Source organism: Clarias gariepinus, chromosome 27 (assembly GCF_024256425.1).
Source record: "Clarias gariepinus isolate MV-2021 ecotype Netherlands chromosome 27, CGAR_prim_01v2, whole genome shotgun sequence".
NCBI classification, from domain to species: domain Eukaryota; kingdom Metazoa; phylum Chordata; class Actinopteri; order Siluriformes; family Clariidae; genus Clarias; species Clarias gariepinus.
In genome coordinates, this window is record NC_071126.1 from 14,812,308 (window position 1) to 14,828,668 (window position 16,361).

The window sequence follows — 16,361 nt, forward strand, 5'->3', positions numbered from 1 at the left end:
AGTGTGGATACAGGATAAAGCAGTATAGACAATTAAGTTTTTGAAATGTGACTGGTCAAGTCCAAACCTTAGTAGGCTATATCTTGCTTAAAAAAAACCTTAGTGAAACTGTGGGAAATGTTTACGAAAAGCCCTAGTCATTAACAGTAGAATAAAGTACATCACTAGAGGTAACGATCACACCCATATTGGTTGAAAACTGCAGAATTAACGAGTAAACAGGTTTGAGTGTGACCGTGTGAGTGCTTGGTCGCTTCCCAAATAGCGGTTTTGGGAGCAATAACGTGGTGTGGAGAGTGTAACCCGATCCTCCGCCCATCACTGCTCCTGAGCTTCAGAGTGCAACCCCACTGGCGGCAAAACACACTGCTCTCTCTCTCTCTCACACACACACACACATACACACACACCGGGCTCATCCACATCTCTACAATGACACTGGAAAACCTGCGTGAGGAATACACTTCACTTAAGTGATTGTCTTTTATCTGCATGAGAATAAAACAAAAAAGGAACAATGGAACCCATAACAAAGTGGACTCCAACTCAGGTTGTGGACTGGATGAGAGGTAGGAGTGACTGGAACAGAACTTTATAATAATAGTTATTATTATTCCGTAAATTGTTCAAAACAAAACAAAAACAGACGTGCTTTTATGAGTTAGGGTGATCACATGTTGGAAGGTTATTATCTCGCTTAATAAACCTAAGTATTTTTAAGGCATAAACTGTGCGCGAGCTCAACAGGCTGGTTAACAAACCCCCGTTCAGCACATGCGGGAGAGCAGTGCGCATGCGCAGCGGAACCCCCCCAAGCTCTGCTATAATATAATAGATGGAGTACTTTATTAATTCCAATGGGAAATTCTGACGTTACAAGGAGTATATTAAAGGCTTTCTTAAAATCACTATGAGAAAAGAAGGGTAACATGTATTATTTAAGCAAGAGTATAAAACAAAATCAAAACTATTGATAAATATTACATTTGGATTGTTTTATTCTATCTTTAAAAAAAATTGTGAATGAAATAGGTTTATAGCACAATAAAAATGTACACAGTTTGGTGGCTTAGTGTTCAGCACTTCTGCTTTGCACCTCCAGGATGAAGGTTTCGATTCCCGCCTCGGACATGGAGTTCCATGTTTTTTCGTGGATTTCCTCCGGTTTTCTCCCACACTGCTAAGACATGCAGATCAGTGTGTGAATGTTGACTGGGGGTTTTACCACGGTTGTGAAAATGTGAATAAATACTATGGTCACCATTTTCCTCCACGATCCCTAGTTAGACTACAGAGGTTCCTAGATGGATGGATGGAGATAGTAAACTTTAGGTGGCTTAGTGGTTAGAACTCTGTCCTGACACCTCCAGGGTCGAGGGTTTGATTCCTATCTTGGGTCTGTGTGCATGTTCTCCATGTGCTTGGTGGGTTTCCTCTGCGTACTCAGCTTTCCTCCCAGAGTCCAAAGACTCTCAAAATTGCTAAAAAATCATAGTGTCTGAATGAACATGTGTGTGTGCCCTGCGATGGATTGGCACCCCATCCAGGGTGTTTTTTGTACCCTGCCTCGTGCCCTGGAATAGGGTTCAGGCCCACTGTGATCCTGTATACAGGATTAAGTGGTATAGGCGATGACTGAGTAAGTAAGTAAATTTTTTATTTTGTAAGTAAGATCTATATAACTTACAAAAAAAATGCATTTAAAACCATTTTTATAGATATATAGTAGTATCTATATACTATTATATCTATAAGTAATTTTTTATTTTTTTTTTTCAAATGAATGTTTTAATTTATTAAAGCCAGTATTGAACTACAGTATATACACATGACCTGTTAAAGCCAGGACAATATTAAGCTTCTGCCAATACATTAGTGCTTTAATAAGAGACTGTATAGTGGATGTACCATTGTTTAAATCCCATATAGTCTTTGTTTTAGTTACCTATTGAGTGAGCACCAATGCTAGGTAAGTTCATAATGTGTAATCTTTCTGTCTGGGGGAAATAAAAAAACATTCTGGGGCTTCATATTATGTAGTATAGATTTATTTTTCACAAAAAGAGGAGCTAGTATTTGGAGAAAGTTTTTCCGTTGTCAGGGATCCTCCTATGTTTATTCAACCATAAATACTACTCGTCATTACTGTACCACAGATATCATTGTGGAGTGAAGAGATGAACAGAGACCTCTGGTATATCTGATATATCCACCGCCTACACAGTCAACACAGTGCATTGTTTAGCAAAGTCAAACAACGATAAATCTGATCCCCCACAATGTTTAGCAGATCACTCTGGTTGGACAAATCGGTTTGTTAATAAACTATATGGACACCTGACCATCACACCCATATGTGGTTCTTCTTTAAACAGGTTCACAAAGTTTGAAAGACACACTTGTATAGGATGTCTTTGTATGCTGTATTTTCCTTCACTGGAACTAAGAGACTCAAACATGTTCCAGCATGACAGTGTTTCTTTGCACAAAGCAAGGTCCATGAAGACATGGCTTGCCAGATTTGGAATGGAAGAACTCAAGTGGCCTGCACAGAGCACTAACCTCAACCACACTGAACACCTTTGTAATGATTTAAAAAGAAAACTGTGTGCCAGAGCACACTAATGCTCTTGTGGCTAATCCCTACTATGCTCCAAAACCTAGTCGGAATCCTTCCCATACATCTAAATTTCAGTAACATCTAATTCTTAATCCATAGAGTTGAATATGATGTTGGCCTATTCTTTCCACCTATAACAGCTTCAACTCTTTTAAGAAGACTTTAGGTTTAGGAGATTAGGAGTGTGTTTATGGGAATTTTTGGCCATTCTATCAGAAGCGCATTTGTGAGGTCTGACACTGATGTTGGACCAGAAGGCCTGGCCCGTAGTCTCCGCTCTAACTCACCCCAACGGTCTTCTGTGCAGGCCAGTCAAATTCTTCCACACCAAACTCACTCATCCGTGTCTTTATGGACCTTGCTTTGTGCACTGGTGGGAACAGTGGGAATATATCTGGACTGGAATGATCACAAAGTTCATTTTGGAGTTCAAGTTGTTTTGGTTGTTTGGAAATGTGCACAGATTTTTCGCCCGCATAGTGTGTATACTTTTTTAATATGAGCCATTTGCAGTCAGAGGCAATTTTGGAATTGTGTTAGTTTCCATTATCAAGCAAATCAAAAATAGTCGATTTGTTTGAGCCAAGTACCTAACATAAGCTTACAGATAAATGACCTACGGCATTAGTGTAGGACTGTCTCTGATATGATTTAACTAAGTACAAATATCTAGCTAATTCTGCCTTTGATCCCTTATTAGAATAATGGATGACATTGTTACCATTGGTTTGTTAGTCTTTTGCCTGTTCCCTTCAAGGGGTCTCCACAGTGGCCATCCAATCCGCACACAATTTGGCATAAGTTTTATACCGGATGCTCTGACTGATGCATCTCTTTCATTTCATCCGTGCATGTGACCGGCAGGGCATCCGGTGGATAGGGTTTTGGGAATAGGATTTGAATTTAACCTAGGTCTTCCACATGGCAGACGAGAAACCTACCAATGGTAAAAAAAGATAATAAATATTGTGGTGTAGAGGATAGCATTGCAATAGCTACAAATTATACATAAACTGGGGCAGGAGGAGCTTTGTGGTTAGGGCATTGGACTATGGTCTGGACGCCACCACCAAGATGGCCCTTGAGCAATGACCTTAACCCTCAATTGCTCAGATTCATAATGTAAGTTTTATAGTTTTATAATGTAAGTAAAGATAAATATAGGTTTGTGTAAATACTGTATCCATAGCAAGCCATAATCATACTTACTATTTAGCATACTTAGCCTTGCTGATGAATATTAAGTTACTGTAAAGTGCGCAAAATTTATTTTATTCCACATTTCTAACATTTTCTCCATTTGTATGTAATAACGCAGCTTATTATATGTTATTTGACATTAAAGACAGTAGAGTTTTTTTTTTATAGCTGTCATATACTGTACAAGACAATATGCCTTCAAGCTTAGGCAGTACATAGTGATTTACAGCAGTTTTGTTTGATTTTCTAAACATTTACGCTGCGTTATCTTCCAAACCGTGTGTTTGCGTATGATCTGAAGCTTTGGGTAATCGTCATATAATCAGCAGTTTCAACGAACTTTGGTCTGGTGTGTCAGAGGCACAGGGTCTGCAGTCAGGACCAAACAAGTTTGGTTATTTTATATAAATCCCAGTTTATCTTTGAGGTGTTTTTAATATTATAACAAAGCGGGTTTACTGAAATCAAAGTCTAGACTGCCAAGAAATTAGCCAGAGGCAACTATGAAACGAAGAAATGTCTGGGCCCTTCAGAGAAAAGCCTAGGTAGATTAAGATTTATAGGGGAACCTCCTTCAGTCAGCCAGGAGAAGGAGTATTAAAGGGGATTGCCATATTAGATGAAACCATACGGTGTACACATGATCTTTACCCACAATGATTTGTTTATGGTATGCAGGTATTCATGCCAGTTTCACACAAAAGATCTAAAAATCTGATGGGAAAACACTGAACAGGAGTGTGTCATTCTGCAGTTCAGGTTGCACTGATCGTGTTCAGGCATGCCCACACTTTTCACCTGGAAGGTGCAGTTAAGAAAATTACTCATAAAAATTTCCCAAATCAAAGCTAAGGAGCTTAATTTAGCTGTTCTATTTTTATTCCCTACAATAATAATGACAATAATAATAATATGAGAGGCGTTCAAGTCAAATCAAATCAGGACTTTTGATTTTGGAGAATACCAACACATAAAAAACTCCATTTATTTCTTTACACTAATAAGTTTAATCCTCTGATCAGGGGGATCAGTTTAATCCCCTGTTTAATCCCCTGATGCACTTATTCCAGCGTTTTACTAGTGCTTGGATACTATCAAGATTTCAAGATACCATCAAAAAGAAAGTTTTCTCAGTGCCCCGGGACCATGATCGGACTGCCTGCTTCATGTCCAACACGCTGGCCTCCCAGGAACTCAGGAATGGCACAAACCATTTGGTGAATGATTGTGTGTACAGTTCCCACAGACATGTGTCCCTTTCGAAGTAGACTGTTCTACTCGCTGAATGTTAATGGAAACGACTGCAGTGGGCTCTAAGCCACCTTGGCCGAGATCGTAATTCATGGACCTACAGTATAGCCTTCTTTACAACGTTTAAAATATTCAGATGCTTTACAGCGGCTAAATGTTTCACACCGTGCTGTGCTTATAGTCTCCTGTAAATGTCAGTAAAATCAGTTTTATGCCTTTATTTTCCCAAAACTCGCTTGCAAATCCCGGTTTGGCCCTTCATAATATTAATTTTATTTATACATATATTTAGATTTTTGCATATTTTTAATTGTGGTCTTTTTTTAAAGATAAAACTGGAGAAATACTCTTTTTTAAGAAATACTCAACTTTTTAAACTTCTGTCTACCCACCGCAACAGACTTGTATGTCTTGATTATCACAAACAGGATTTTCCACTTGTTTCAAGAACAAAAAAGTTCACACCTCGGTCTTAACCTGGTAAACTCTTAAAACATTCCTAGGATGTCCCTAAACAGACATTTAATATGGATGTTCTGCTGACGTATAAGTTTTGATTTGAGTTTTGATTTGATTTGTGCTTAAGCAGGGATCTGCATAGTTATAGATTAGCCTCATGCTAGTAGTTAACAGTAGCTGAAAGGTTCTGGTTGGTTAAGGTTGCTATAACTAATAGCTCTCACATTTACATTTACATTTACATTTAGGCATTTGGCAGACGCTCTTATCCAGAGCGACTTACAAAAAGTGCTTTAATGTTTACATAATTGGATACATACTTACACACTTACACTGGGATACATACTTACATACTTACACTAGCTCTCATCCATGCTTTCAGCCAATCCATAGCGAAATTGTGAGATTCTCTCCTTTTTCTCCTACTACTCCACTCTTTGAGGAGTCGTTCTCATGTCTGGACTGCTGTTATGACGTTGACTAAGTACCCTCTCTGCACTTAAGGCACTTCTGGAGGATGTTCAATAAGTAGTTAAGTTCAAAGTTTTGCCTGCAACTGTGACTTCAAAGTTTAAGAGACCTCAAGTTCACCACAACACATCAAACACAATGTCATGGCGTGGAAATGTAGGAAGCACATAACCAGAGTGCTGATGAAAAAGGCTCTCTGAACTAAGTAAGTGGTCTGGTTGAAACTGCTTTGAAGCCCATGACTTCTTAAAAAGTGAGAATCAGCTAAGCAGCCAACATCCTTACCAGGTAAATAAATAGTAAGCTTTGTTTTTTAAATACACTACATGCTTAATCCATTGACATTAGTGGTGATTAAAAGTTGGGGTCAGTAACTTTAATGAAATATATTATATATACATATATTTTTTTTGAATGAGGGGAGTGGTGGCTCAGGCACCACAGTATGTTGTTGATTTGAGGATCTGAGGATCCGGGTTTGAGCCCTGCCATCGGTGGGTTGCCACACCCCATACTACCCAGCCACTGCATGCAGTGCCGGTCCCAAGCCTGGTTAGAAAAATGGGACGCTTGAATCAGGAATGGCATGCATTGTAAAACCTGTGGCATGTTGTATGTGAATGAGATGGTCCACTGTGGTGACCCCCTGATGGAAAAGTTTTAGATACATATTGTCGATGGTTCTTAACCAGACCAGGAGCAGCCCACTTTGCAGAGGTTTTAACTCACAGCCCTAGCCACCAAAATATTTGCTCCTATCAAAGTCGCTCAAATCCGTACACTTGCCTTTTTTTCGGCTTCCAGCACACCGATTTAAAGAAATGACTTTTCAGATTCTGCTTAATATATCCAGCCGCTTGACAGGTCCTAACATAATGATGGTATCAGTATTATTTACTTCAGCTTCTAATGGTTGATTGGTGTATATAAGTAGGATAGCACTGCCGCGACAAGCCTTGTACACATAAGACAAACAACGGTTGTAGATTCAAGTATGCCGACATTCCAAACATCATGTTCGACGGAACAAGTGTGTAAACTGTCAGTTTCGTTTGGCTCAGTAAAAAAAGGCCTGGAGCCAAAACACACGCTCCATGCTTCACTAATGCAAATAGAAACCAATGGATCTACAGTATTTGGTAACGGTTTAATTCTGGACTTTGTTATAACGCCTTCCTAACTTTCTAAACCTTTGAGGAAAGTATTTACCTAGACCAAAGTTTTCTTAAACAGTACATGGTTGAAATAATTTCAAAAGGGTTTAACTTGAAGCATATGTAAACTTTTTGTTTTCCTCAGTGTAAGACCTGACGTCTTTACTGACATATTGTTAAAACTACTGTAAGATATGGTGGGTAGTCTTATGTTGTTTATAGTTCTATAGAAAACTCTTCCAGTCTGAAGCTCAGACTGCAGTTGTTTTTACAGCAGGTGCTGGTTGATTTGTCAGCTCCAGTGCTTTCCTCCCCGGTGGCCTTAATTGAGGTCAGAGGGTTATGTAGTAATAAATGCTGAGCTCATGTTTGGGATTCTCTAGTCCTGTTCATGTTGACACCAGTCATTGGGAAAGGACGGACAACATCATGTCTACTACTAATCTGTTACAGTAGGCCTGGTTGGTATTTTTAAACCCTTTGAACTGTGTTTTAAATGTTGCTTTATACATTTATTATTATAATAATTATTATAATTATTATTAATTAGCATTTTTTCACTAGAGATTTTAATTATTCCTGGTGAATGGTGAATAAAATGGTGAATGGTAAATGTACATCTTTTTTTAAATATTATATTATGTTCTAATTTGATAGAACATTTTGTCCACTGCGGGATGTGCCAGAATTTTGGCAGCAAAACAAAACAACCTGCAACTGCTTCCCTTTTTAGGGAAGGATAAAAACACTGCACACTATTTAAAAGCATTTAATTTAGAAGTGAAACAAGCTTGGTCCTTTTAGAACTGTGACCTTTAACCTGTTTGGATAGGTTCTAAAACCGAACCAGGAGATGTGCTTGTTATGATCACTCATTTTTCCAATATTATGTAAAAAAAGAATCTCAGACGGATGTACAGACTTCCTAAAAGCGAAATACCTTCATCACTATTTGTGTGTATAATACATATAATAAAGCTGTGACATGTACAATTTTGGAATTAAAGGTGTATAGATGTCACACCATTTCCAACCTGACACTGATGTCACAGGCTTTTCAGGCTGACCCATAGCAGCTCAGGAATATCCCACTATAGAGTTTTTATTTTCTGATAAAGTTAGTCTTCTGTTCATGTTTTAAATGTTTAATGACATCATACCAGTCACGGCTCAATAATGAGCAGGGTAACCTGATACCCAGTGACAAAGGGAAAAAAAATCATATGATTATTCTGGCAGGTGCTTTTATTCAAGTACGGTTGCCTTCAGCACTACAATGAAATGTTCTTATTTAGCGTCATGTACAAAACAATAAACACTGATTAATTTACAACAATACAGATTAGAATGTAGTAAACAGTAGATCTTTGCAATTAAATCGATTTCGCCATTTAATTGTTGGTCAGTTTGATTAATTAATATTTTGGGGAACCAATTTGATTCAGAATCGATTCACACTTTTAAAATAATTTAAGTAAACTTAATACCTTTAAATTGTATAAAACTGAAGAATTTGTTTAAAATATACAACAGCCTTTGCAGGAAATGCAAACTGCTTGCATGTAATATTTGCAATTTTTGCAAGATAAGCGCTTCTTTTGAATTCAGGGGCAGTCTGTCCAAAATGTGTTATTTAAACTTTAAATGTCAATTTTAATGGACGCTTTTATTTTCAATGCTCCGAATTCGATAAGATGTTCAAGCTTAAGGCTAATTAGACAAAAACATTGAAAAATTATTTATAGCTCTAGGAACTAAAATGGTCATTGATGCTATTTATGTTGTCCAGCGCACCATCCAGACTCTGCATGAAATCTGAAAAATCTTTTCAGTGTAAGAAACAGAATAGATCTTTTTTTGTCCTGTTTTTTTTTTTTTTTTTTTTTGTCAGATCAGGCAATTACCAATTGCAATTCAAGCACTGCATGAGTACTTCAGTTGCTTTTAAAGACATAATTGTTTTGGTTTCAGTCATCCCTTGGGTTAGTAGAAAATGAATTAGAACCCCAAGTTTGTGTCTTGTTTTTGAACACGAGGGCAAAAACAGCTGGAGAAAGCCACAAAGTAAACTCTCATACACCCAAAATGACTGAATTCTGATCGTTTGCCATGTGGGGTGACAGATGGCATGTGTTTTCTTGCATTCACCAAGATGGCCTTTGTCTCCTTCTATGTTCTCATCACTTTAAAATGCAAATCAGCACCAGGAAATAGCATTAAGCTAAAATATCAACATGTCATTTTCATGCTGAAAATAAAGTTTTGAGCATATAAAATGATGTCTGTGAGTTATGGGATTATATAGGGAAAGGATTCTTAACATTTTTCTGTTTTTCCTTTTAATTGTGTCTTCTGCTGCGGAGACAGACGAGTGAATAGAGCCTCTATGTGTGGGGTGGATTCGCTTTCTCCAAATCAAAGGGACAGAAAGAGATGGGGGCGAAAGAGAGGGCAAAGGGCAATGTTAGCCCCTCTTTGCAGCCCATGGTACAACAGCTGCATTCTCTATCCTCAGAAAAGGAGAGACAAGAGCAGTGGAACCATTAGAACTGCTTTATAATACACTTAAACTGTCTCATTGCTCTTTAAATATCTGTTCGTTTGAGCAGCATAGTTAGCAAAAACAAATGGACTCTAGGCGAGTTTCTTTCAATGACAGATATAGTGTGTGTGAAAATGGTTTGCATTTCAGTCAGTTTTAGTGTGTAAATCAAGCAAATGAGAAAGTAAATGTAGAAGAAAACCCTCTCTTACTAATCACCTGATGGAAGGTTCTGTTCATGAAGGTTAGAAAGGCCTATGCTAGGCTAACTAACAACAGCTACATTCCCACTCTGGTAAACCCCAGCTAGCATAAGTCTGATTATGCAACCTCACTGAATGCTAATAGCTAGCTGTTACAAAACAAACTACCTTGATAAAGGAAAAAACAAAACACCAAAGTGTATCGCTGCACAAAGATTATAGTGATGGATATTTTTTTTTTTGTTAGAAAAATTACCAGTTGTATTTTATTGATGCTAACAGACTTGACAACGACAGTACATTGATCGGCCAATGAGAAGCAGCATACACAAATATTTTTGTTGGACCACCTTCAGCCTTTTGATTTTGGCATTAATTCGCCATGGCATTATTTCATCATCCTTATGCAACTTCATAAAATTTATTTTAATAATAAAGTCTTGTTCTGCACATCAAAAATACTTTCAGTGAGGGTGAATCCACATGTGAGAATGATTCTTCATGCTCCCAGAACCTTTTCACAACTTGAGCCAAAATTTGAACATGCCATTTAATATTAAAAACTCAAAACGTAGATGTCATAACCTGGTCATTCAGTACATTCAGGTCATCAACCAGATCATAATACTACCTGCAGACCTTTGTACAGTGGGCACTATGCATGATGCATGCATCACTTCATGCAGTTTCCTTCTCACCCTGATGCACCCATCGCTCTGAAACAGTGATTCAGTCTGGACTCAAGAGACCACATGACGTTTTTTATTGTCTGATGTTCCCTATCAAAGTTATTTTTTTAATAACTTAAACGAACATAAAGTTTTCTTATGGCCATACAGCTGTTTAAATGAAGCTGTTATTTCTACTGTCAATTTTCTTCACCAAGCATTTAAATACTCTCTGATCATACTCATTCTTCCAGCCACATTTCTTTTACAAAGTTGACAGTTCTGCATTATCCTTCCAGCTTTTAATAATGTGTTTTACAGTTAGGTTCATCCTTTATTTGTCGCATGTACATTACTGCACAGTGAAATTCTTTATTTTTTGCATGTCCCACCTTTTTGTCAGTAGGCTGGGGTCAGAGCACAGGGTCAGCCACAAGGGCCTTGTTCAAGGGTCCAGCAGTGGCAACCTGGCAGAGTGACAATAATAAAAAAAAAAACACAGTAGCATCTTTTCCATGAATACGGGATACGACTTAGAAGACGATTGTTTAAGAAATGAGAAGCTACTCACTCCATCAGTTAGGGTTAAAATAATTGTTGCCAGCTTTAATATATTAATCAAAACAGTACTTATCTAACTGAAGGCTTTTAACTGCTTGCTTATTTAAATCCATACTGTATGTTGTCTTTTTTTGGCAATGTAGTGTATATTATTATAGAGACATGTAATGCTGTTTAAAAATGTATAGAGAAGGAAGTAATAATCAATTGTATTAGATAAAAGTAATCCTTAAGTGTAAAAATTGTATTATGTATTACATTACTTTCCACACCACACTGATAAATGAATTTCATAAAGCTAAGCTGTTCCTGGCATCACACACAGTGTGTATTGAGACATTTCTGAGATTTTATTGTTTTGTATTCTTTTCAATATTATATTACTAATGATTCTGTGCTTATCATTTGAGTAAGCAACATTTCAAAAAGTTTTAACCAACTGTATACCTATTTCTAGTTTCAAAGATATACACTTGACATGTGTCGGCTGCTAGACCTCCTGATCATACTTTCCCAAGAGATCATTGCAAAAACGACAACATGTTTATCCGTCTTCGGGTCCCTGCACAGCTCAGCTTGGATTGGGCTCACGAGTTTGGATTAGACATCAAAGCCTGTCAGAGCATGAGAAAATGTGCACAAATATGTCATGCCGTTGATGCTGTTCGCTTGGGAACATTCCTTCTAATATGGTGGCACAGTACTCAAGCAGCAGCACGAGGTCTGACAGTTATAGTTTCACCACGTAAACTGTTTAACATGGAGCGTTTAGTGCATGTGAGCATAAACCAGGAATAAATAAACTTTGTGCAAAGATGAGTTTAATGCAATTCTCACTTATCATCTATACCGCTTTATTCTGAATACAGGGTTGTGGGGACATGGAGTCCATCTCAGGATATCTCAGGCACAAAGCAGGGTACACCCTGGACAGGGTGCCAATTTATCACAGGGCACGGACACACACTTACATAGTCATTCACACACACTATAGGCAATTTTGGGAATGTCAATTAATCTGGGTGCTTTTTGACTGAGGCAGGAATCGAACCGACAGCAAATTGCCACCGAGCCACCTAATGCAGCTCTGCTTAGTCTAATGATGCAAACCTTTTCTTTCAAAATCTGACCAACTGTTACAACCAGAAGATGATTTTTTCACCTTTCATTATACTGTCTTATTGAAGAATCAAGCAAAATATGAAGTAGAAGAATGTTTCACAAAAGTAAACTGCCTCAATTCACACAAACTAGAAATTGTTAAATAGCATCAGTCTGATTATACAAACTGAGTGGTAAGAATGGTACTGTAGCTCTTATAGTACAAACTGCATGGTTTGTACCTGAAGTTATTTTTTAAAGCATTTCTCAAGTTGTTTTATTCCTCTTATATCATGCAATATACATAATATTTTTTTTAGTCATTAAACAATGACATAATGAAACAATAACTTACATGTAAAATTGTGGAACATCCAAAAAACATATTAGATGTTTTCAATTATGATAGTGGGTACAATCAAAAGAGCCATTTACTTTCCCACCTTCTTTTTTATCTCTCTGTTGGAATTTATTTAAAACAAAACAAAAAAAAAAATACAGTATTAAGATTTTTCCATTGCAGAAAACTTGAGGATCAGCTTTACCTGTAACTGTTACATAGACATTATTTTTGTGAACTGGTTCCTCTAAAGCTTTCTCCTCAATGACATGACAGCTATTGCCCCAGGCTTGCTCATTATGGATCAGAATATACGTCTGCATTACTGTAAAGCTGCCTTGTGACAAGGTTTAATGCTCAGTACGAATACAAAAAAAAAAAGAAAAAAGGATTGAAAATATCTATTATAAAATAAAGTACACAGATCTTTGTTGTTCTGCTCTGAAACGTACAGTAAAGATGCGAGCATTTCTTCTCATTCTCGGTCAGTGGGAAAATCGTGTAGCACAAAAGGCAGTTGCGCTGTCTCTCTAAAGCTTTTCCGGTTCTGAGGAATGTTTATTGTTCCTTTCAAGGATTGAAAATGTTCCAAGACCTCAGGGTAGTCCTGAACAGCCACAGACTTTCACAAGTTGGACGTTTAAATAAAAATGTTACTCACATTAACAGAACATGCATGTGTGAAATCATTTGTATCGTATACATACTGTAGATGGACAAAGTAGCTTAAAATATTTAATAATAATTATATCTATTAAAAAATGTTTATTGATTTTAGATTAGACACAGCTTCAGGGTTAATGCTCAGAAACATTCTGTTAATCATTTACCAGGAGGAGAAAAGGACAGTACCCAACTGCTTAAGCACATTAATCAAACATAATCTACTTTCCCAGACATTAGAGATATTAAAGGATGTTCTGGGGTATTTATGGACTTTTACACATAGTAAGCATTTGTTTAGTTTAAATATAATAAATGCATGGATCTATTGCACACTAACAGCATTAGATTTGAATGAAATATTAGCGGTTTAAATAAATCCTAAAAGCTAAACTAGAGAAAAGCTGTAGGCGTGGTGTTAGAGCAGGTAGAGTTTGGTCTAATATCTGCAAAGTCCTTGGTTCAATCTTGACTTTGACTTACTGCCGCGAAAAGTTTCACATGTTCTTCTTGTGTTTACATAAGTTTTCTCTGAGTTTCCTTATCTTGGCCAAAGTTCTGCATGTTTACCTGTAAATATGTTCAGTTTGTATGATGGGTGGCTTGCATTTGACTGGCGTTTTGAAACCTCTTTGTTCCCAAGCTACGCTTTGGATCCCAGGTGATAATTAGCTAGTTATAATAAGTTATAATTAGTGATAATAGTAACCAATTCTGCTCAATTATAGGATGCTTTGTTATTATTATTATTATTATTGTCGTTGTTATTCATATGATCTCAAACAGCATACAGATATAGGTTTAAGTAAAGAATCTTTAAGTATCAGCATAACAGAAACAGAAACAGTTCCCCTATCATCCGTAGCCAGGAGACTAGAGGGATACTCTCTCTCTCTCTCAGGATTGGAACAGGGCATATTCACACTCCCACAGCAATTATAGTGACACTACGCAATCATAGGAATATGTGAGCTTTCGCAAGCGGAAGAGGGAAGATAGCTCTTTTCCTCCGAGGACATTGATTCATGTCCTAATGGTGCATGAGCAGGTCACGTACTCAACGTTGGAGGAAGCAGTTGTTAGCCTTGTGCTCTCCCTGGTTGGTAACTGTTGTTGATGGAGGTGTGCCCTAACTAGACTAACTAAACTAGCGGGAATTGGACATGTCAAAAGGATCAGTCTGTATTGTCCTTGATATATTTAAATTCTCCAACCCGTCACAGATCAACAGGTTTGCGGTTTAATAGCAAGATTGTATAGCACCAATCGTTCAATAAGGCCACTTTTGATGTCAGCTTACAGCTATGTTAAATCAAAGACCATACAATTAGTAGTTCTTTGTGATTTTCCACCAAAACATTTTCTAACATACAGTATATGAAAATGCTGTTACACCCTTGAATGTACATGTGAATGAAGTATTTCAGTGACGGAATTAAATAGCTTGTACCCCATTTTAACCACATATAGTAGATGCCCTGGTTTTCAGATCATGATTCTGGCACAGTGACAGTGTAACTCTTTATTATTAATTGTGGGCATTGAAACCACTATTCACTGTTATTCCAGTAGCAGAGAGGAGATCTCGCTCGCTCATCACCACGGGGCACGTGCATGCCTCTGTCTAGACTGTGAATAAATGGGGCCAGTAAGTGGAGTTTGGTCACTAGCTTTAGGGTCAGCAGAGTGAATATCTGCATCGTCACCCTCCCCCAAAACACACACTGAGAAAAACAACAGCAGTGAACAGATGTGAGAGATGATAAAAAAGGGCATTTAAGGCGTCTTACTGTGAGCATCACATCAATCTTTTTCCCAAGAAGGAGAGAGAAAGATTAATGCCTTTGTCTACCTGACCTTCTTGGTATTTTAATTCTATTAAAAGTTGTTAAAAAAATAATAATAATAAATAAAAATTTGAGCTTACTAAATAAACCCCTCTAACGTTATTCACTCAAGGCAGATATGCAAGGGCTGTGACCGAAAACTTATCAAACTGATGTAATGTCGTTTTTATCCATTGGGTAAATGGAGAGGCACCAGGGCTGACCGATTTCACCTTTATTCTACCTTGTAAATGTTGGACCAGGATTGTGTGAACATTGGCGGAGTTGTTAACAAAAAGTGCCCAAAGTTGGCTAACATTGTATAGCGAGGGTAGACACTGCAACTACAAGTAGACATAGCGCCAACATCAGTGTCTTTCTGGAGAGAGTGGGGTGGGGACGTGGTGGTTGATTTATGGCCTTAAGGGTGGGTAACCATGGACGCTAACCTACTTCCATGGTTAAGATCATATCTGTACTTCTCTGACTTGCATTTTGTGTGTATAGTAGCAGTCCTGGCGTTCATTTTTTTCTTAAAATTTACATGTGCGTCTCTGTATGTTTATGAATGATCTCATGAGTGTCAACCGCTGCATTTTCAAGGGTTTTAGTGAAACACCATTCTCAGAAGGGTAAAAAATATTCCAGCAGGGAGCTCATCGGGCCAAAGCAAATATCTTTTATTGACTTATAGCCTCTGTGTTTGCTCTAACACTCTCACGCTGTCGAACTAGGCAAGTCCTTTAACACTTTTACTGAAAGACACTCTTTGTGTTATGTCTCCCTCCCTATCTGTCTCAGGACTGGATGACAGTCTCCAGTACTACATCCCAAACTTTGAAAAGAAGAAGATTGACGGGCAGCAGCTATTGAAAATCTCACACCAGGACCTGGAGGAGCTTGCAGTTAGCCGCGTTGGACATCAGGAACTCATCCTTGAAGCTGTGGATCTTCTCTGTGCTCTGGTTTGTATAAAAACCAAGTTTCGAACATATAAAATGTGATCTGTCCAATCAATCAGTCAGCTTTTAACTGAGTCTCCTGTCCGACCAAATGGAGCATTTCAAAATGATGATGTGTTTTTATGTCAGTCTACTGTACATGAAAAGCCCACACATGGTATTCATGACAAAAAAAGGCAAAATGTAAAAAAATTTATGATGCTCGACCTCATGTTGAACTTTTACCCTGTCTTTATTCTTACTGTATAAAAGACATAAAATCTGAGTGATCAACTCAGGGGTCATTAGGGCTATCAAGCACATCATCTTTCTCCATCTTACTCAATCCTCTGCATCTTCC

The 16,361-nt window shown here is 37.7% G+C and overlaps 1 protein-coding gene across 1 annotated transcript in view; it reads left to right on the plus strand.

Annotated features, from left to right (window-relative positions):
* Window positions 1–397: 397 nt before the first annotated feature.
* cnksr3 (cnksr family member 3) overlaps window positions 398–16,361 on the plus strand; it is a 54,713-nt gene continuing 38,749 nt past the window's right edge. Inside the window, exons 1-2 of the mRNA XM_053488445.1 lie at window positions 398–569; window positions 15,861–16,024. Coding sequence (XP_053344420.1) covers window positions 518–569; window positions 15,861–16,024 — 216 coding nt within the window. The 5' untranslated portion in view covers window positions 398–517. The remainder of the gene's footprint in view (window positions 570–15,860; window positions 16,025–16,361) is intronic.